This window comes from Balaenoptera musculus, chromosome 17, assembly GCF_009873245.2.
Source record: "Balaenoptera musculus isolate JJ_BM4_2016_0621 chromosome 17, mBalMus1.pri.v3, whole genome shotgun sequence".
NCBI classification, from domain to species: Eukaryota; Metazoa; Chordata; class Mammalia; order Artiodactyla; family Balaenopteridae; genus Balaenoptera; species Balaenoptera musculus.
In genome coordinates this window covers 20,344,215-20,367,110 of record NC_045801.1, presented here as the reverse complement: position 1 = coordinate 20,367,110, position 22,896 = coordinate 20,344,215, and the positions used below count along the sequence as shown (strand labels likewise).

At 42.4% G+C, this 22,896-nt stretch overlaps 1 protein-coding gene across 3 annotated transcripts in view; it reads right to left on the bottom strand.

Annotated features, from left to right (window-relative positions):
* SAMD12 (sterile alpha motif domain containing 12) overlaps positions 1 to 22,896 on the bottom strand; it is a 410,789-nt gene that overhangs the window by 352,944 nt on the left and 34,949 nt on the right. For all 3 annotated transcript variants that reach the window (XM_036830029.1, XM_036830028.1, XM_036830030.1), the window contains exon 2: positions 16,557 to 16,735. In XM_036830029.1, coding sequence (XP_036685924.1) covers positions 16,557 to 16,735 — 179 coding nt within the window. The remainder of the gene's footprint in view (positions 1 to 16,556; positions 16,736 to 22,896) is intronic.

The window sequence follows — 22,896 nt, the reverse complement described above, 5'->3', positions numbered from 1 at the left end:
TTTTCTCTTTCTGACTTACTTCACTCTGTATGACAGACTCTAGGTCCATCCATGTCTCTACAAATGGCCCAATTCTGTTCCTTTTTATGGCTGAGTAATAGTCCATTGTATATATGTACCACATCTTCTTTATCCATTCGTATGTCGATGGGCATTCAGGTTGCTTCCATGACCTGGCTATTGTAAATAGAGCTGCAATGAACATTGGGGTACATGACTCTTTTTGAATTATGGTTTTCTCTGGGTATATGCCCAGTAGTGGGATTGCTGGGTCGTACGGTAGCTCTATTTTTAGTTTTTTAAGGAACCTCCATACTGTTCTCCATAGTGGCTGTATCAATTTACATTCCCACTAACAGTGCAAGAGGGTTCCCTTTTCTCCACACCCTCTCCAGCATTTGTTGTTTGTAGATTTTCTGATGATGCCCATTCTAACCGGCGTGAGGTGATACCTCATTGTAGTTGTGATTTGCATTTCTCTAATAATTAGTGATATTGAGCAGCTTTTCATGTGCTTCTTCGCCATCTGTATGTCTTCTTTGGAGCATCCCTCTTCTTTGCCCATCAATTTTCTCACCAGTAAAACGAAAAGGCTGGATGATTCCTAACGTCCATGCTTATTATGACCACTCTTTCTCCCTATGTTTTCTGGATTTTCCATCAAGGCACACAAGCCTTCTGCTTCCTGAGAAAAAGCTGCAAATCTTGGGGTTCCACTGGGGACCATCCTCAACAAAATGGCAGAGTTGGCTAGCAACTGCCATGACTCAGAGAAGTGCACTAATATGCACTGCTGTAAATAACTTCACTGTGCTAAACCCCAGATGTTGCTGATAAATATTAGCCAAGTAAGCCTAAGAGGGAAAAGAGTCATACATGGAGAAGCACTTGTGTCTTAAAGTCGATGTGTAAGTGGTAAGAGACACAACCCATATTGCATTCTGGAAGGAAAAAGAGGTCAGCATCTCCAAAACTAAATAATTGCTTAAGCGGATGAAACCACATACACACACACAGAGGCACACACACAAATAACAATGGAGAAAACAACCTTCGTCTCTAAATTAAAGCCAATAATGTAGACCGGTTACAAGTACTGACCACTTAGTGATACATTCTAGAAAAAAACATGAGCTAAAGGAAATCACAGCATCAAAATGAGATGGGATCAGAAGCTAACTGCTGTCAATTACAGACAAACACAAAATGGGGCACTATAATGTCTTGACATTGGTAACAATTGCTGGGACCCCAGGGAAAAAGCTTTAAAATCTTCAAATAGCAGTTTAATGTTAGTTCAGTAGTTCAGAATGAAAAGGGCACTGATAATCTCCATCTGTTGAGAAGAAAAGTCATGATTGATACTCAGTATTAGTTAAGCACACCCATCTTTTTATTTTTTTTAAAGAAATCTCCATTTTAATTTTTATTTATTAATTTATTTATTTTTGGCTGTGTTGGGTCTTCGTTTCTGTGCGAGGGCTTTCTCTAGTTGCGGCAAGTGGCGGGGGGGTCACTCTTCATCGCGGTGTGCGGGCCTCTCACTATCGCGGCCCCTCTTGTTGCGGAGCACAGGCTCCAGATGCGCAGGCTCAGTAGTTGTGGCTCACAGGCCCAGCCGCTCCGTGGCATGTGGGATCCTCCCAGACCAGGGCCCGAACCCGCGTCCCCTGCATTGGCAGGCGGACTCTCAACCACTGCGCCACCAGGGAAGCCCAAGCACACCCATCTTTGTCAGGGGTTGCACTTGGCTTGAAGTTCAACAAGATGCCTGCCTGTGAGGAGCTTAGGTTTTGGGCAAACATTACTGCATGCTTCCCAGATGCCACCTGGATTAAACTGATTAGGCTAAGCTTATGCTGCAGTAACAAACATTCCTCACACCTTCGGACATAATGAAAGTTTATTTCTTGCTTATACAAAGTCAGTGCCAAGTCAGCTCCTGGGCAATTGTCCTCTACGCTGTGACTTGGTGATCAAAGTTCCTTTGACTCTGTACTCTGCCATCTGAGCATGTGGCCATCATACTCCCCAAAAGGGAAGAGGGAGTTGGAAGTTTGCACCAGGGTTTTTGCTGCCCCAGCCCGTTAGGGCAGCGTGTTTCTCTCACAGGCCACCATCTAGAGCTAGGCATTCTGGGAGATTGGGAAGTGCAGTCTTCCAGGAGCCCAGGAGGAGAGAAGTGGATGGTAGTGAACACAAGGGACAACTATGATGACAGCACTAATAAACAGCAGAGACACCCTCATATCCCTACAGAAAGTTAATAAGGCTTCAAAGCTTAAAAACTATCAGCTACTCATCCCAACAACCCTACTCCTCCCTTTTCCCAAATGGCCATGCAATGCACTGGCTTCTTTTCACCAAATGTGTAAAACAGTTAACAGTAGGCAAATATGATTGTCAGTTGCAGGGCGGGGTGGGGGTGGGGGTAAAAAAACATGAGGCTGAAAAGAAAAAAGTTAAGATGAGCTATTTCTACCCAAGTGCTTTCATGCTATGTCATTACCCTCCAAACTGAACAGCCTAGTACTTAGGCTCAAAGTTCAACAACATGGCAAGGATAACAATCAAAGTAGTAGCAGCAGCAGCAGAGGCAGGGAAACCAGAGATACAACCTCCTAGAGGTAAGGACCAATGAAAAAATCCTTTGGTTTCTACATATTTGGTAAACCCCCTCCCACCAACACACACACACACAGGTACACACCACAGTGTGACAGATGTGACCGCTGATCTATAGCTGTAGCCGAGACCTCCCTTGGAAACCTGGATTTGAAAGTTTAATGGCTTACCTGACACCTTCTCTGGGATGTAACTGAAAAGTCATAAAATATGGTCAAAATGAAACTTCTGATTTCACCTCAAATCTTCCCCTTTTAACATCCTCCCTTCCTTGCCATTTTTCTCCATCTTACTAAATAACGCCAATGTCCAGGTATCTGCTCAAACCAGGGACTTCGGAGTCATCCTCGATTCCCCCCTTTGCCTCCTGGGTTACACCTAATCACATCTTACCACTTCTGTCTTCAAAATAAACTTCAAGTTTTCCCACTTCTCTCCACTTCTACTGGTATCACCCTGGCCCAAGACACCATCTCTCACCTCCATCAACTGCAGTATCCACTTCCTAGTCTCCCTGTTTCTCCTCCTGCTCTCTTCTAACAAACCCTCTGAGAAGCAGCTAGGATCTTCTCTTTGTAAGCCCCTCCCCTATCTGAAACCTTCCATGGATTTCTCTATTGAACTAAGTATAAAATTCAGGCAAAACCACAGGATCTCTCCGATATCATCTTGAGCCATTTGTACACCTGCCACATTGGTCTCTATCCATTCCTCAGCAGGCGACATTCTTCTCTACTTCAGGGTCCTTGCACAAGCTGTCCCATCTTTTGGCAAGGCTGCTCCTTTCTAACATGTAGATTTCATTTCAGAAAGCAACCTTCCCTCCCTTTTTTCCTTCCCTCCCCAATCCTCTACTCCAACTTTATTTTCTACCTCAGTTTCTCAGACTGTGGTTGGTTTCCTTCCAAATATATATTAGAACTTGTATCATAGCACATATTTGAGACCCAGTTTCTACTTCTGTCTTATTCAATATAGGTATCACCAGAAAAAGGGCTCTAATAGATACTTTGAATGTTGAATGATATGTGCATTTTAAGGAGATAAAAGCCATTCTCACTAAATAAGAGAGGGTTAACTATACTTTTTATACTATGTCAGCATCCTGTACCCTGAAGGTCACAAACTAAACTCCCTATAGAAGCCTAGCAGGAAACATCATGAGTGAAGAGGGCCAGGCATAGACCGAACCAAAGTGGAGAGACTGCTCGTCTAAAAGGGGCAGCTGCTGACAACTCCAGCTGGTACCAATTTAGGCTTATCCTTTCCAGATTTTTAAAAAACTTTCAAGTGAAGTGGGAAATCTGAAGCATTTAAATGAAGAACTTCAGGGGTTTCCCACTGCTGAAGAATTCATTTAAAACTTAAGTTCGTGTGGGCAAACAAAACGTGTTGGTAGACCCAATATGGCTCCAGGCAGCCAATTCGAAACCTCTGCTGGAAAAAAAAAAGCATTTTCTCTAATCCATCTTGCCAAAATATTTCCTGACAATAATGATGATATTAAGAACAATGTATAGTAGCAAACTTAACAGCATGCTTACTATATGCCAGGAGTCGTTTTGAGCACTTTATATATAAATTCCAATGATACTACCAACCACCCAATGAGGTAGATACTATGATTACCCCTACAGATGAAGACACTGAGACAGAGGAAGGACAAGAAGTTAGCCCCAGGTTATACAGCTAGCATGTAGCAGGGTAGAACAGGGACTGCACACTAAGCCCCAGAGTCTATGTTCTTTACTGTTATGTAAGGAGCAATCAAAATCGCGGAAGTGCATATCCTCTATAAAAACCTTCTGCCTGATAACCTTCTCTCCTGTTTGTTACAGTTCTGGCTACCTCCAAGAAGTTACTACTATCCAGGCATGTATAGCGTTAACCCTTTTTTGTCTATTTAGTACAACAGGAGAAAAGGCTGGTGTCAGATTTCTCCCCAAAACCAGATTACACAATGGGCAAGTCAGACATGAGAGCATTTAGGAGCTAAGCTGCTTAATTACATAAAGAACAGGGAGGCAATGGAGTTCAGCTTTGGTTGTGGCATTTGGCCAAAATTCTATTAGGATTTGGCTTCAGCCTTGGTTTTTGGCAGGCCAAGTAGCCAAATGCCATTTCAGCTCTATTTTTGGCAACCTTGACCTTGTGCACAATTAATGATCATTTGATCACGTAGGTTGCTTACACATCTGATCATCATAGCACTGCTAGTAACACAGATAGGGATGTTTCTTCAGGCTTACTAGTGCTATGTGAAAATTCCCTTTCCAATAAAAGTAGGCGTTTTACATGTAACTTGAAAATCTCCTGGTTTGTTTTTATATTAAAAGTTTATCAGCCAGGTGAACATTAAATGCACATTGATTACAAGAATTCATTTAAACAACAAATAATTGTGCCCCTATGAAGTGTCAAGTATGGTTAGTAGTCTTAGGGATAGATCAAAAAACAAATCAGGTCCCTGCCCTCACATAGTTTACACTCAGATGGATGACATAAAATAATAATACACATAATAGATAAGGAGATGATACACTGTTTTAGAAAGTGATGGGTAGGTTGAGTGGGAATAACAAAAGAGCCGGGAATCAGAGGCACCGGGAAAGAGGTCATTATTTAATTATTGATACAACAGCCCAGTAAACCTCCCTGAGGTTATGTGTGAGCAAAGATTTGAAGAAGATGAAGGAGTGAGCCTTGTGCATCCTGAGAAAAAGACATCGCAGGCAGAGGGAACAGGCAGTACAAGGGCTCTGAGGTGGGAAGATATCTGGTTTAATCCAGGAGCAGCCTGAACATGGAAGAGTATAGCAGCAGATGACACGAGTGACTTGCCAGGGAACAGCTCATGCTGGGCCTGGGAGGGCACCAAAGGACTTTGGCTTTTAATTTGAGGAAAATGGTGAGTGATGAGAGGAGTCTGAGCAAAGGAACAACATGATCTGATGGGCACATTCACAAGATCATTCTGGCTGAACTGAAAACCATGTTTTTACAATGAATATTGTGAAAACATCTTTGAAGAAAGAAAACCACAGGGATGGCAACAAAATTCAGCTTGATCTTGAGAATTTTTAAAAAGCATCTTCTTTAAATACAGCCCAGGGATTTCGCTGGTGGCGCAGTGGTTAAGAATCCGCCTGCCAATGCAGGGGACGCAGGTTCGAGCCCTGGTCTGGGAAGATCCCACATGCCGCGGAGCAACTAAGCCCATGCACCACAACTACTGAGCTTGTGTGCCACAACTACTGAAGCCTGTGCACCTAGAGCCCGAGCTCCGCAGCAAGAGAAGCCACCGCAATGAGAAGCCTGCTTACTGCAACAAAGAGTAGCCCCCGCTCGCCACAACTAGAGAAAGTCCGTGCACAGCAATGAAGACCCAATGCAGTCAAAAATAAATAAACTTATAAAATAAAAATACAGCCCAAAGCTTTAGTTTATAGGATTGTTTCAATGAAATTGCCTCATGAGCTTCAACTAAGATGGCAAGTCCAAGAGTTGAAGTCTTTATTTCGGTCAGTTATCATCGGAGAGGATGAAGGCTTAATGACTTGGGAATATCACCATTAGCACGACCCTGTAGTGGCAGAGCTGGACCAGAATGTATGTTGCTCCTTCACTGACCTCAGTTGAAAGGGTATATTTTCAGTATCATAAATGTGCAATATAAAAACCACAGGAGCCGACGGCTCTGAGGAATTATTACACTGCACTACATGCCAATTTTTAAAAAAAAATCTGCTTGGTATAACTTTAAGTTGTAATAAATAGGTATTCTTCCTAATATTTCAGGTTTATCCTTGTATGATAGACATTCCTTCTATGATGATAATATTCCACTTCAGCCAAATAGTGACTGAACACTCAGCCATTTGGCCAAAATGCATATTTGGTATATATTCTGGACCAAATGTTTGTGGCCCCTCCCAAATTCATATGTTGAAGCCCTAACCCTCAATGTGGTGGTATGTGGAGATAGGGCCTTTGGGAGATGCTTAGATTTAGATAAGGTCATGAGGGGGCGGCCCCATGATAGGAGGAGTGTCCTTTTAAGAAGGGGAAGAGAGACTAGAGCTCACTTTCTCTCCACCATGTGAGGACACAGGCAGAAGGTTTCCATCAGCAAGTCAGGAACCAAATTGGCTGGTACCTTGATCTTGGACTCCCCAGCCTCCAGAACTGTGAGAAACACATGTCTATTATAGAAGCTACCTAATCTATGGAATTTTGTTACAGCAGCTCAAGCAGACTATTAGTAGAGATGTATGGTCACATGTGAAAGCAACATTTGAAAACTATTTCTAATTCATAAATCCCTGGCAATAATGTTTTAGGTGTTGCTTGGTACCTGGTGGTCTGATTTTCAATTTAAGTCAGGAGTTCCTGGTCATTTAAGGAGAAGCTGCTGCTCTCTATTACCTTCAAGTTTTGACTTCAAGGAAATGGGGTAGAAATCAGGGGAGTCAGCTGATGCATACACTGAGGATGGTGAAGAGCTAAGGGTGGGGGTGAAGGAACCTCGCCATCTGAAATCTTGGCCAACCCTGGAGATAGCAGAGAGATCACTGGTCCTCATCTGCAGGTTGGAGACTCTTGGCCTAAGTGAAGTTTGGAATGCCTACCACAGACTACAAACAGGTATTTGCCTAGTCTAAGGGACAACCTAGACTTTGAGGATGAAGGGTATTGGAGTAGCTATGGAAGTATCCCTTGCTCATCCTGCGGACAATGTTCCACTTGCACCCACCTTCCAGAAAAGCATTCCCTGCCATTAATTGTTATGGGATCCAGCAAGATGTATCCTCCTGCTTGCTTGTAGAGAGGTTAAAGATAATGAAATAGCTATGAGGCAAAAGAAAGGAAGACCCAGAGGCAAGGGACTTCTGGGTCACATCAACTAATTTCATTTATCAAATCAAAAGTGTATTCTTTATGATGGGCTGCACCCTGTAGCAGGCACTGATGCTGTAGCAGTGAACAAGATAGTCAAGATCACTGCTCTCAAGAAGTCTACATTTTACTGGAGACACAAAATAAATAGGATGATTTCAGACAGGAAGAAGCTCTATGGAGGACGAACAGTGATGTCAGACAGTGTGACTGGAGTGGTCAGGTTTCTCTGCAGAGGGACATCTGACTGAGACCTACGTGACAAGGAACCAGTGATGCAATGATCAATGGGGCAAATACAGGCAGACTGGATGGCTAGTATGAATGCGCTCAAGAGAGCATGACCTTGGTATATTCGAGAAACAGAAAGACAGGTATGTCTGGAGCTCAGACAACCAGAGGAAAGCCTGATGTGAGGTGGGATTAGGGAGGTCAAGCACGGCCCAAGTATCTTGGGTTCCTACTGTGGGAATGAGTCTGGATTTTCACTTTAAGTGCTAGGAAAAACCATTAAGGACGCTAAGCTGGTGAGTGGTATCCTTTGATTCAAGACCACCGTGTGGGGAACGGATCACAGGAGGGCAGGAGTGAAGTGGAAGCCAGTTAAGAGATGATGAGGTCGACCCGGGTGATGGCAGTGGAGGTGGAACACGTGTGGACTTCAGAATACGCAGTGGGGGTAGAATGACTGAACACAACGTGCTGATGAATAATCGATCTCTAAACAACAGAACTGGCTGTGCAATTCGCATTTTTTTTTTTTTTTTTACATAATGGAATACTCTCTTTTTCTCAAGGTAAGAGTGATGCCAGGGCAGTTTAAAATGCTGTATTACTTATTACCGTGTTTTTTCCCCTTCACAACTATTAACTTTTGGCAGTTTATATCCAAATAGAACATAAGCAGTAGCCATTTGTATATTTATAGAGAAGAAAGAAGAGAAAGCAAGGTGTTTTTAAAAAATTATTTCAAGTACCCTGTCCACCTCTCACCCTCCCCCAACACTGCTCCAGAATGCTGGGTGTGCAGTGTCTAAAGCTGAGTGGCCCAGCTCCTCCCATCGGCTGCGGCACAGCCGAGCCAATGTGGAGCAGTGAAGATGTGCATCTAAACCACAGGTCCCCCTGTAAGCGTCTCAGTGAAATGCATCCACTTCCTCAAAGTCACGTGGGGACTGCAACATCCACCACGCAGAGCCATTTACTACCTGGCCCTTGACAGCAAAAGTTTGCACACCCCTGTTCTAAACGGTCACCTGAGTCCAAGTCTTCATAGTTCAACAGCAACTATGACATAGGATACCAGGGAAAGCAAAGATACACTTAAAAATCTTAATAATATGGATTTTATAAAACGTTTTAGCATCTGGTGTGTATGTAGAGAGAAAGAGGGTGACACTATATGCTCAGAGATGGTGTGTGCCTGTTGAACGACAGTGCCCCTCACCAGGAGCTAGCATCAGCCTTCTAGCTGTGTGAGCAAAGGCCCAACCCTGCTTTCTTCCACCACCTTCTGCCATTCATCTTACTCGGCCTCAAGCTTCTCTCTCAAGTTCTACTTTATCTGCTTCTTGAGTTCTTCACTCAGCTGAGCTGACCAGGGCTTTTAGATACCTCTTGGCTTTTCCAGCATCACCCATCAAGGACTGGGAGTCTTTTCAACACAACTACAGAAGAAGCTCACTGCTGTCCTGTGTGCCACCTATGTCTGTCTCTTTCTTAGGTACAAATTATACCCTTGCCTTTACATAGATGCATACAATTCTGAAATCTCTCTATCAGTTCTGACTGTTATGATTCTAACTGCTGCCATGGTTGAAAGGTTGACATATTGATCTCCAGCATTTCAGGATGGAAGAGAAAAGCATTTGGGCAGAGTGCTACCAGACAAGCCACGCTTAGAGCTCAAATGCCTTCTTCCAGAGGCCTATCTTCTCTGTGTCAAAACTGTCGATGGAATTGTAACTGGGCTCTGATCCACCCACTGATAGGGGTTCCACCTCCCCTGATGCAACTTTCCATTTTGCATCTTCAAACGGCACGTACTACAGTCCTGGCACACAAGAAAAGGAATATTAACCAAACGGCCGCAGGCACTTGTTGATTTGTATAAGATTTGTCAGCACAACAGAGTGGAAAGCGGTGACCATGGATCGGAATTACTATGTTTTAGGCTAGGCTATGCCACTACTAGCTTCAAGATTCTGGAGAAGCCATATATGCTCATCCTCACCTATGAAATAAATCAGGTAGTCAGATGTTCCCTAAGGTTCCTTCTTGGTTGACTGTACCATGAAACGGTGGCTCAAACACGTGCTCTACTGTTAACACTTTTCAGAGCTCAACACTTTGGTAATAAATGCTTACCTTTTCAAATATGGGTTAACTGTAGTTTCTTTCTTTCCAAGTGCCCAGTGCATATACGGGGTGGGTTGAGGGGAGCTGAACTCACACAGCATGAAGTCATTCATGGCTTGTCTCTTGTTCTGACCCCTGACAATTCTTAACTAAGGATGTGCTCATGATGTTTCCCATGCATTATGTCCTTTCCTATCATTGGTGACATTATATTGGGTTGGCAGCTTCTTTTGGAGACACTCTTGATCCCCAAGCCAAGAAATACAGAGAGCCAAGAATGAGATCATTCTATCCCCAAATTGCTACAGACCTTCTCAGAGACAGCTGAGCCATGTAATTTGATCAAGGTTAAGTGCAATCCACCCTTCGTCTTTAACCCAAGTCAAAATTCTTCGAACTTTCCATTTCAATCCCAGATTACTGCTTCCTGCCCACTCTTACAAACGTCCACCAGCGGCTCTCCAGTCAACTCTCATTTATCCACCTGTGACTTACCCAAAGCACCAGGCTTTCTCCTCCTCCTGCCTCCAACACAAAATTCCAGGCCAGCTCCTTTAACTCGATGCCAAAGAAACACAAACTAAATCTAATATTAGCCTAATGAGAAAAGGCTATCTGCTGCCAAAGATTCACAGAATGCGTCCCAAAGCCAAATGCAGGCAATTATTCACTGTGTTGGATGCCGGCGCTGCTTCTCCCTTATGTAATACAGCAATAAAGACCTGCCGTGTTTCTATCCAAGAAAGGAAGAATACAGGCAGCGTTTTAACCTCTTCTTTCACCTAGTTGGCCAGATTCTCAGTATATCAGATTATATTTTCTTTTCAAATAAATAAATCATTTGTACATTTAATGTTAAAGGAGTGAAAAAAATCATGGTTTCAGGGTCATTGTACTTAGATGTGAATTTCATCTTCCTCCAATTCTTAGCCAGAAACTAAGTTTTGGCAAGCCATTCAAATTCTTTGTTTTCTCAGCTGCAAAACAGAGATTTTATAAATAAAAAGGGGGCAGTGACACATATAAGAGGGACACACAAAAAGCCACCAAGACTCTTGATCATTACTCTGATTCACCACTTTACAGGCTCTGGTGAATTAACATTGCTGGCAAGAAAAAATAAAGATTAACCTTATGAAACCCTTATTTCATAGGCATGAAAACACAGGGTAAGTTTCCTCATAAGCACCTAGAAAAGCAAGTCTAGAAGTGAAGAGTTTCTAGTTTCCCAATGCTGTATTTAGGCCACTTGTGAGGACACATTCCAGAATTCCAAGGTGAACAGCCAGGATACTGTTTGCTGATGGGCTGGTCTTATTCCATAGCCCGAGTTGCCATGGAAACTCAAATTCCAACCATCAGAGCATTTAGGGATATCACTTTCAAAACAGACTCCCCTTTCCACATTTTTCTCATGATTGAAGCACAAGTCCCCCCAGGCCCAAGGACAAGGGTCAGATCACACAATTCCATCTTTTCATCTTACTCACTCCTATACCCAGAAAACTTCAATGGCTTCCACAAACCAGAGCAGCCTGTCCAACAGAACTTTCTGTGATGTTCTATGTCTGTGCTTTCCAAGACAGTAATCCCTAGACACATGCAGAACACCTGAAATTTTGCTGGTGTGACCAAGGAAACAATTTTTCGTTTTATTCATTTTTAATGGATTTAATAGCCACACATGGCTAGTGGCTACCATATTGGATGGTGCAGATAGAAAACAAATCTACGCTCCTAGCATTCAAATCCCATACGACTGGGCCCCAACCTACTGTTCCAACCTCATCTTCCGCAACACAAACCTGGACTCAAGGAGACTGTTGCCGAGAGCACCTGAAGATGTCTGTGGTCACACCATTGCTAAGGACGCCTTCCATTCTCACTACTGCATATCTGAATGTTACCCGTATTTCACAGCATAGGTGCATTTCTTCCTCTCCTGGAGTACCTACCCTCTGGCAGCCCCATGCCTACTGCTCTGGAAGGAAGGGTTCATTAACCTCAGGCCTGTCCGGGAAGGACCCCAGGGGCTCACAGCGCTGCTTCCTTGAAAACTGCTATGTGGACCACACCTGGTCTACAGGACCTGTGAGATAGCCTTGGGCCCACATGACTAGAATGGTAAAAAGAATGGTGGGAAAAAGAGGCTGTGCCTTCTCTGAGTCAAGGAAACTCATCCTCACCTTGGCTCTCATCTGTGGCAGTTGTAGGTACCCCTGTGTGGGTGAAGGAACAGAAGCAGCTGTGTACCTTCATACCTTCTGGCCCTCCCGATGAGAGGAAATGCTATATGTACTATATCTTGCCTGGTATCCACCTGTAAAGCTAAGTCAACATGTTTTTGCATTTTGAACTTATAACTGCAGCTGTGGTATGGCACGCATACTCTCTGAATTCCTAAGTCCTCACCGGCATTTAGCACTCCCAATGGTAAATCGCTTTTGCAAATCCACAATTCAATTGGATCTGTTTCTTTCTTTTTTTTTTTTTTTCCAACTAGACTCTATGCTACCTAATAATAGGCTTAAAAGTGAGCTCGGGGGTCCAGCTCCCTGGCGGTCCAGTGGTAAAGACTCTGTACTTCCACTGCAGGGGGGGCACGGGTTCGATCCCTGGTTGGGGAACTAAGATCCCTCATGCCATGCGGTGCAGCCAAAAAAAAAAAGCAAACAAAAAAAACAAAGTGAGCTTGGTTCTCTATTGATTTCTCTTTTGTCTATAAGAGCTGACGGCAACTCATAGCACCGATAACCTCTTTCTGGAATCAGGGCCCTAGTCTTTAGAGTAACTGGGGCCAAGGGTGCCAAATCACATTTAAGATAAAGAAACAAAAAGGATGATTTTTCCAAAGATATGTAGCGATAGAGATATTTTTTAACTATGAAAGCAACGTAAATTTCAGGGTCAAGACGGTAGATTAAACTTGTGCTATACAATCCCCTCTCCGGCTCTAAAAACTTAAAGATATTAGAAAATATATTTTTAAATTTATATAAGGCCAAAGAGACATCTCTAGGTGCCAGGAGCCCACAGCAATGAGGAGGATTGAAGCACAGTATGCCTGCTGGAGATCTGGAAGAGGGATTGGTTTCAAAGCCCAACTTGGCCAGACCAAAAGTGGCAGAACCCACAGGCATGATAGCGTGCTAGAACCAGGTTCCTGCGCGAAGCCTGCAGATGGGAGAGCACATCTGGGGGGACTTAATTTGTATAGTCAGTCAGCAAAGAGAACATCAAATTGAAACATAATTAAACACCTGGTCAAAGCTGTTACATCCCAGAAAGTTCAGGAAGGGACAAACACAAAAGCACCTCATCAGTGCTTGCTTCAGCAGCACAAAGACTACAAAAGCACCTCACCAAATGGCCTCCACAACCGAAGGCATGCATAGTCCCCGAGATAACTCCCCCTTGGCAAATAACCAGCAAGAATTAGGAGCCACGGGAGGAAAGACAGCACCCTCAAAGGCAGAATACAGACTCAACAAACAGGAAAAGTCATGGATGAGCTGCTTAAGTTAATGGGGCAATCTGAAAAGGGCTTTAAAATAAATATGCTTGGAAGGGTACATATCTTTAAAAAAAAACAAAAAAACTCAAGTGCAGAAAAAGAAAGTTTTCCCCATAATCTCAGCTCCAGATGTAAACTGCTGCTCAAACTGTGGAATGAACTCTTTCAGACTCGGTGATGCCTTTTTACAGAGAAAAGATATTTTTACGAAAATGGGAACGTTTTACACAGTGTGCAGTTAACTTGCCCTTCTCCCTCCTCTCCCCACTCTAAAATAGCAGCATACTCATTTTCCCACATAAACACTGCTATAGACTGAATGTCTGTGTCTCCCTAAAATTCACATGCTGAAACCTAACCCCCAATGTGATAGTGTTAGAAGGAGGGGACTTTGGGAGGTCCCTTTAGGTGATGAGGGTGGAGCCCTCATGAATGGGATTAGTGCCCTTGTAAAAGAGACTCCAGAGAGATTCCTGGTCCCTTTCCACCAGGTGAGGACACAGTGTGATGATGACTGTCTATGAACCAGGAAGCAAGCTCTCATCAGATACTCAATCTGGTGGCACCTTGATCCTGAGCTTCCCAGCCTTCATAACTGTGAGAAATAAATTTCTATTGTTTATAAGTCACCTAGTTTAAGGTATTGTTATAGCAGCCTGAATAGACTAGGATAAATACACATAGGTCTCCCTCACCCTTATAAAGGGAGAACTCTATTCCATTCCACGAACACACAGTTTCTTGAGCCAATGTCCTATGAAAGGACATTGTTTTCATATTATAAACATTGCTAGAGTGACCATTCTCCTACAGCCATCTTTGCACATCTGGATGATTATTTCCTTAGGACAAGTTCCAAGAGAGGGAATTACTGGCTCAAAACTTATACACATTTAAAATGTTGATAACTCTATCAGACTGTCCTCCAGAAAATCTGTACCAACTTACACTACTGAGTGGCTTTAAGTGCATGCATTTCTAGCCAGAGGTTTTTTACGGTAAGTTTAGAGTAGGTCAAGTTACCAGAGATTCAATTATTTACCCAAAGAAAAAGGATGACTCACAGCTGCAATAACCCTCTAAGTGCAACAGGAGGGCACATTTCAATGTGTCTGTACATGCACAGAATATGTTCACATTGTCTGTGGCTCAGAATCTCCAGGGTATGTGACACTGCAGGTCTGTAGTAATCAAGCTCTTTTTATTTTGTCCCCCCAGCAGCAACCACCATTGTCATCAAGTCCTGCATGAAAAAATAAATACTTTGTAACAAGAGCTCCTGGTCTGTTCACTCCTAAACATGTCAATGTGAAGACATTCAGAATCCCCTCTCAACCCTGTTTGGCGGTTTCATTGTAGGTGATCTGGACAAACTCAGATAAGTGTGGTTTCCAGCTGTAGGTTATTCCTGAGGAAAGGTTCATTATGCACAACTACATTCTCAGTGAAGTAGGTTTTCAGCAAAGCAAACGTAAGGTGATCTAGAGGCAAAGGCAGGTGCTACTGACATGAAAATTCAGGGTTTACTACAATTGCACACATTCCAAATAATTCAGAAGTTATCAAATCCTATCAGGTTTGAATCAAACTTCTTATATCACCAATCTGTTGTGCAAATAAAAGAGAATCTGGACATGTTGAAAGGTGAATTAAATCAGGCAAATGTCAATAACTTGTTTTCTTTTTCTCCACTCTAATTTTTAATATTTTAAGCATCTCTTTGAAAAGATCCTACTCAGACAAATCATTTATCTTCCTAGTTAAAGAAGACCCTTAAGACATTTTTTTCTCACTCTTTCAAGATGTCACCACTGGCTGATCGGATTTAGATGTCATAACAGGGCTCACTTATTCCCAACTCCTCTTACAGACCAAACCTCAATAATCAACCAGTTTCCTATAAGGTGCAATTTCTCTCAGCTACAATATCTAGTGCAAAATATCTGCAATATCTTCCTTGCTAACCATTCCCCACTCCCTACAACACAGACACACAGACACTCATTATGTCATCAGTTTTTAATTATCCACACTAAAGAAGGGAAGCAGCCATGGTAATTATTCAAAACTACAGATAAAGAAGAAAAATTCACATCTGATTTTGGAAGGCATTTTTTTGGGGGGAGTGGTGGTTATTGTATGACAGCCAAGTGACCTTTCTACTTAAGGTTTTTCTTGGATGATTGCAACGTTTGCTTTCCAAGGCATGCACATATTCATCCACTCAACCAACATTTGAAAGGAAATTCCTTTGAAGGAAATGCACAAGGGAGAAATCAAATAACCACACGAAGATTAGTCCTCTCAATTTCCAAGGGGCAAACTAATATACACCTCCAACAAGAGCATCTTTACTGATTGCAGACAAAAACCCATATAGTGCCAGTTCCATTGCAGAAAACCTTTGAAAGACGCTGCTCTTACTAAAGAATCATCCATCCTCCCAGTTTACCAAGGTGTGTTTTATACCAACATCTAGGCTAAAAGACTAAAAGAACAAAGTATCCTGCAACAAAATAAAACAATTATACCTTTCATTAATTAGGGTCTTGTTTACTATTGTCTACCTCATAGAATTGTTACAGGGAGACAATAAGCCAGTATATTAAGAGTCCTTCAAACAGTACCTGGCATATATGTATATATTTAACAAAATATTACTTGTTATTGTGATTGTCAGCAAGAAGCCCCCTCATACTCATGCAGCCAACTGGGCCTTTTACAAAACACTTCCACATACATAATATTATTTCATCTGTTCAACCTAATGGAGGATGGAGTTTTTCTGATACCCATTCTATAGGTGAAAAATCTGAGGCTTGAAAAGTCACAGGACTTGTCCAATATCATAAAATGATAAATCTGAGCCTGGCAAACAAATCTTTCAGCTTTAATTCCAAGGCACTCTTCCCTGTAGCTCATTCTATACCATCCTCAGAGCCTCATGCGATGAAACTGACCACGAATGTGTTTCAATTTCACTCTAAAGGGGAGGCGGTCAATATTTTCATTTCTCATTACCTGCAATCAAGGAGCAGTGTTTCTTTAACTGAAGATACAACGCTAATTAACGAAAGCACCATGGGTTCTCATCTGGGGCTGGACCACAAAATAGCAAAGCTGCAGCTTCAGAATCTCCTTAACTTACTGGATTATTACCTACCTTAGCCGTCTCGGCTTCTGCCTGCAGTCGCTTGGGGGTTCCTTTTTGGTCAAGCACCTTCTGGAAATTTTTGTTTTTAATAGAGTGAGAATCAACACCTTCACCTTCAATTTGCAGTTTAATACCTTCAGCACGGGCAGGGTGATCAATACCCCGTGGGTTCAAACCGCAGTGGAGAGCTAGGAAAGAGGAAAAAATCTAAACTCAGAAAACAGATCCTATAAAGGAGGTGTCCGCGAAAGACAATATTTCATCTGGCCTATGTGGGAAGATACAAGGCATCTCCAAGTTGAGAGGTGGGGGTCATAATTATGGGAAATGATTTGGTGAAGAGGGAGCACGGTATGGTGGGAAATCCTGAGCTTTGAAGTCAGAAAGACTAGAGTACAAATCCAGGAACCATCAGTTCCAAGTTGTTTGACCTTGAGCAAACAACTAATCCCCACATTACAGATGACAATACCAAATCAGGCAACTTGGGTACTGCCTTCCACCCATGCAATCATTTCAACCCCTGCAGTTTAGTGTGTATCTCTGCTTCCATCTGGAAAACTGTTCATTCCCTCCCCCCATTTCTGAATCTTCTCTATTCTTCAAGCATCCACTCAAGTCCACCCTCTTGCAGTCATTCAACAAATATTTACTGAGCACTTACTGTGTGCCATTCCTGGACCAGGTCCTGCAAGCACGGATTTATATATGACAGATGTTAGCTTCAAAGAACTCACAATCCAATAGAAGAGGCAGACAAGAAACAAAAGAACTAGTGGTTTTAAAACAGTTACTACTCCTCCATGAAAGAAGGAAAGGTCAGAGTGGAGAGTTGAAGGGAGCCAAGCCTAATAGCTTCCTATTTTCACCTTATCTCTCCACATCCTTTAACGCAGATACCCTCACAAATAAAATCTAAAGCTCATACTGAGTATATTTATTCATTCCACATAGGAGTTTCTCCTGTGTACCCATGACTATCAAAGAAATAGCGGGGAATGTTATAGGAAACATACATTCCCCCTGGATGACATCCATGAACCAATGGGTGTGTGTGAGTGAATGTGCACACATGTATGTACATATAGCTGGTATGTGTGTTTTGAGGTCTCTGGTGGAGAATTCTCTCATCTCCCTGTGACCCTCAAGCCTTCAAATGTAGCTAAACTTCCATCCTTATCCCCTTCCCTTTGGTCTCAGAGGATTTAAGGCCAGAACCTCCAATCCCCTCCCATCTCCCTCGAGACTCCACTTCATCAGTAATTTCCTTTTACCCAGGATCTTCAGTCTCCCCCTTTCTCAGCATTCTTCCCCTTTAGAGGACGTCTGGGATTATAAAATTCTTCCCTTTACTTAGCACCCCAGGGCTTTCTTTTCTCTTGATCAGGCTTGTGAAAGAATATTTTACACCTGAGAGACGAGGGAAGCCTTCCCAGAAGTAGTCAGGTGTTCTTTTCCCACTCTCCACTCCTCCCTTAACAGGTCCCATCCATTCCCAGCACTTCTGATGCAATCAACCTGACCATGACTCTCAAATTTTAAATCCAGCCCAGAGAGACCTCTCTCATGAGCCTCAGATGTAAGACTGTGACTCAACATCCCAATGTCAGTGTATCACAGATCTCACACTTAACATGTTCACACCGAAGCTTGGTTTTTCTACCAAAAAATATTCACCTTCTCCTGTCTTCAGTTACTCACACAGAAACTGAAGAGTCCTCCTTGACACACTCTCTCCATAAGTCACCACATCCCTTGTATCTATCACCAGAGCCAGTAAGCACTACACTCAAAATGCTGCTCCCATCCACCTACTTCACTCCACACCTCCACTGCCATCACCCTAGTCCAAGCTACTCACCTCTCTCCCCCAGAATGTGACCAGCCCAACTGCTCTTCCTCGCTGGACCCCCGCAATCCCATTTAAAAATGTATAGGTTAGTTCAAGAGACTTCTGCTACAAAACAGAAACAGACTCACAGACTTAGAGAATGAACTTATGGTTACCTGGAGGGGAGGGATAGTTAGGGAGTTTGGGATTGAAATATATACATTGCTTTATTTAAAATAAATAGACAACAAGGACCTACTGTACAAAAAATGGATGGGGGACAAGATAATGATATAGATGAGATGAGATTGGCCGTGTTGATAATTCTTGAAGCTAATTGGTGGATTCATGGGGATTTATTATACTACTTCTTCCACTTTTGTCTATGTTGAAATTTTCCTTAATAAAAAAGTAAAAAAAAAACAACTTTCTAATGGCTTCATTTTACACCCAGATTATTCAAAAATCTTTAACATGGCCAACAAGGCCGTGCATAATCTGTCCCCTCTGGACTTTGTATATAACGTTTCTTTGCCTGAACTGTTCTTCCCCATTCTTCACCTACCTAACCTCTACTCATCCTTCAGGTTTTGGTTTAAATACCAACTCTTCAGATTTGGTCATGTGCCTGGAATGGCAAGTATTCAACATTGTACGAATGACCTTAAAAAACGTATTGTACAAAGATCCATATGCACGTGACCCTATTTAAACTCTTTTATATCAAAATTATCTGAATTTCTCTTCTAGCCTTTAAGCTTCCTAAAACAAGGACCAGTCTATTTCATGGTGTCTCGTAGGCACTCAGCATGTATTAGTTCATGCCTCTTCCCTCAGACTTGTGGTGGGTCTCAAATAATCTTCATGAAAAACTCTGAGACATAATTATATTCATTTCACAGACAAGGGAAATGAGGCTCAAAGGGTTATAGTCATAAAGTCATACAGGTGTCTACTGAAGGCCACAAAGATCATGTATCATTTAGGTTGCAGATGATTTCAAGTTTCAGATGAACAAATCCAAAATAGATTAAGCAGTAAGGAAAATCATTATCTTTCAGGAGAGGAAGCCCAGTAATAGGAAAAGTTCTGAGTTAGCTGATTTCCAAGTTCAACGGTGCCATCAAGGACTCTTTTTCATCTTTCTATTTTGCTATCCATAACATCACCTTTATCCTAAGCCTGGGTCCCCACATGGCACTAGAGCTACAAGCTTCTGGTTCTCATCTAGCAACAGAGACAGCTTGACTGACCATAGTTTTCTTCCCCAAATCCTCCTCCAAACTTGGGTCTTTTCTCATTGGCCCAAAGTGAATCACACACATCCGTTAGTGAACTAAAACCCTGGCAGTAGAGATAGGATTACCCTTAAACCAGCTGACCTTCAGCTAAGGTCAAGTCCCCAAACCAGATCGCTGTTACTCAACAAGGCAGGGGTGGAATAGATGCTGGAGAACCAACCACAATGCCCAATTCAGGCAGTGGTAGAAAAAGAAGAAAACCTATGAGAGCGTGAGGCTAATTACTGTTAACACCAATCAGCTTCCCCACCTCCAAAGATCAGCCTACTTACAATGAATCTTCAATTAAACATACTAAAATTGTGATTATTAAAAAGAGGTGAGCCTGTGTCGGGAGGTGGCGGATGGGCATGGGACAGATTTAGAGATTAGTGAGGAAAAGAAAAAAGTGTGTATCTTTGATCTTACTCCAGCATGATTCCCAGCTGCTTCCTGCCTTGAAATTCATGGCCTAGGAATATCACTGAGCTGCTGATAGCTTCCAGCACCTCCTGTTCTCCTCTGCCATCACCTCCCCACCCATCAGACTCTCGTACTTCCCTCACTTTTGCTCATGTTGGTCCCTCCTCCTAGAAGGAAGTTCTACTCCACCTCAACCTTGCTTCCTTCTTTGGGAAGTAAACTCCTACTCAGCCCACGTGTCTTTTCAGACTTCTTCAGAAAGCCTTTTAGGAGCTTCTGGCATCCTGGTGCTTCATCCCCTGTCTGAGGATGTCTGTCTAGTTGACCTGTCTGCTTCACCGACCACAACTGCCAGCTCCATCTCCACTGCCCAGTCCAGAAGTGGTCACATAATAGGCACTGGAGAAACATCTGTTCAGCTGCTGAACGAACCACCAATATTCTGCCTTTACACAACTATGCCTTACATCAAAAGGTATCTTTTCTCTGCTAGTAAATACTAAGTGTACAAAATGGAAGATCTCTATAGACATGAGGTGGGTTATGGCATTTTGACTTTCTACACATGTCACGTTCTTCACACATATAGTTTAATCCTCCACAGCTGTTCCCTCCACGCCTGCAAATCCTGCAGTTGATTTCAGTTTTTGTGTTTGGGTTTATTTGTTTAAAACCATTTCTGACAGGCTTTGTTTCGTTTTCCCTGACATTTCATGTCCCTAATGTTTATAAATCAAGTGACTTTTTTTTTTTTTTCAAGCCACTTTTAAATGGCCTCTTACACGCTGTGACCTCCATCTCTTTGTTCATCATGTAAAAGGTGCCTCCATTTGCTTTCTCGTCTCTATCCTCATCACTACCCTTTCTTGTTTTTACTAAAGTTATTTATTCAATTTAATGGGCTCAGCAGCTCACAGGTCAGCTTTGAGACCTTCTTGTTTCCCTGATCTTCCCAACCAGTCTTGTGCCCTATGGATTTCTAGTTATTGAATTGACACTGCAGGCTGCTTGTGGTCTTTACCTGAAGGGCTGCCACTGTTGCTTTAATGTTAAAGTTGCTAACGGTGAGCTCTTAAAATGAGGAGTTAAAGACCAGATTTTATAAATGTTGCTCTTTTAAAAACCTAGAGAAAATTCCTCATGCAAATACACGTTTTAGCATTGTTTTGAGATGCCAATTCGAAGGCACCGTCTTTTTTTCATGTGCGAAAACCCACTCCCTCAGAAACTGAAAACCTTGCGCATTGCTGGTGGGAATGTAAAATGGGACAGCTTCTGTGGAAAACCATATGGCGAATTCCTCAAAGAAAAGAATTAAAATAGAATTACCATTTGATACAGCAATTCAACCAAAGAATTGAAGTAGGGACTCGAACAGATATTTGTATATCCATGTTTATAGCAGCATTATTCACAATAGCCAAAAGGTGGAAAGAACCCAGATGTCCATCGATGGATAAATGGATAAACAAAATGCCGTATGTATGTACTACGGAATATTATTCAGTATTAAAAAGGAATAAAATTCTGATACACGCTACAATAGGGATGAACCCTGAAGACATTATACAAATTGAAATAAGCCAGTCACAAAAGGACAAGTATTGTATGATTCTACTTATGAGAGGTACTTAGAACAGTCAAATTCATGGAGACAAAGTGGAACAGTGGTTACCAGGGGCTGGAGGAGAGGAGAATGGGGACTTATTGCTTAGTATGGAGTTTCAGTTTGGGTTGATGAAAAAGTTCTGGAGATGGATAGTGGTGATGGTTGCACAACAATATAAATATATTTAATGCCACTGAATCACACACTCAAGAATGGTTACAGTGATCAATTTTGTTATATTCTACAATAAAATTTTAAAACAAAAAACCAAAAATGGACTCCCTCTCATTTCACCTCCCTATTGCCTCTGTTAAGTGGAAAGTTCCAAAAGTATTTTTATTCTTCTTTCAATCATCTTATTGTGATTTTCAGGTATAACACGTTTTTTGCTTTCTTTTTTAAAAAAAATATAGTAGATCATAATAGCTCAATGGTATCAGATTACTTTAAAATGTTCTTGGAAAGGGCATGTTCTCCAAAATGGGCCCCAGCCTGACTGGCAGAAGACATGCTTCACTTGCTGGAAGCGAGCCCGGGCCTTCCTGGCCCTGACCTCTGAGGGGTCCCATTCCGATGGGACTTAGGTCACAGTAACAGACTATGCCAAAGTGCCAGGCTTCATTTCATCTCAAGATGATTCAAGAAGAGCTGAGGGATGTGCTGGCATCGCAACGTTCATTTGTAAGAACAAGTGGATCGTACTTGCCAAGAAGTCATGCAGCTTCCCAGCCCTTTCAGTCCCCACCCACGCCACACTCTCCCTGTAGCGCGACAAGGGACAGAGCCTCATTCAAGCTGAATGGTCCTTTATTCCCAGCATCACTGTGAACAGAGATGCTGTGCAAACACCCCCACTGGCGCTGCTCTGGCTCTTGCCCCTACGTTTCTACCAACACACAGACGCTGCTTGCAGCTCCTGAGATGTCTTGTTCTTCTCTGCTTTGCCAGGATTGATCTTTTTCCATAATATACTCTTCCCTTCCCTTATTTGCATGGATAACCCTTCCGGAAATAAGAAATGCTCTTTCTTCTTTCCCCTGTGAAGCTTTAACTGATTTTGTATGCATTATAGCCTCCTAAGCAATGTTGACAATGTCTCTTTTTCTTATTAAATCTGGTGTGTGTGTGTGTGTATACACCATGCATTGCAAGTATTTATTAACATGTCTGCTTACCCTATAACTAGGAGCCCCATGAAGCAAGCGA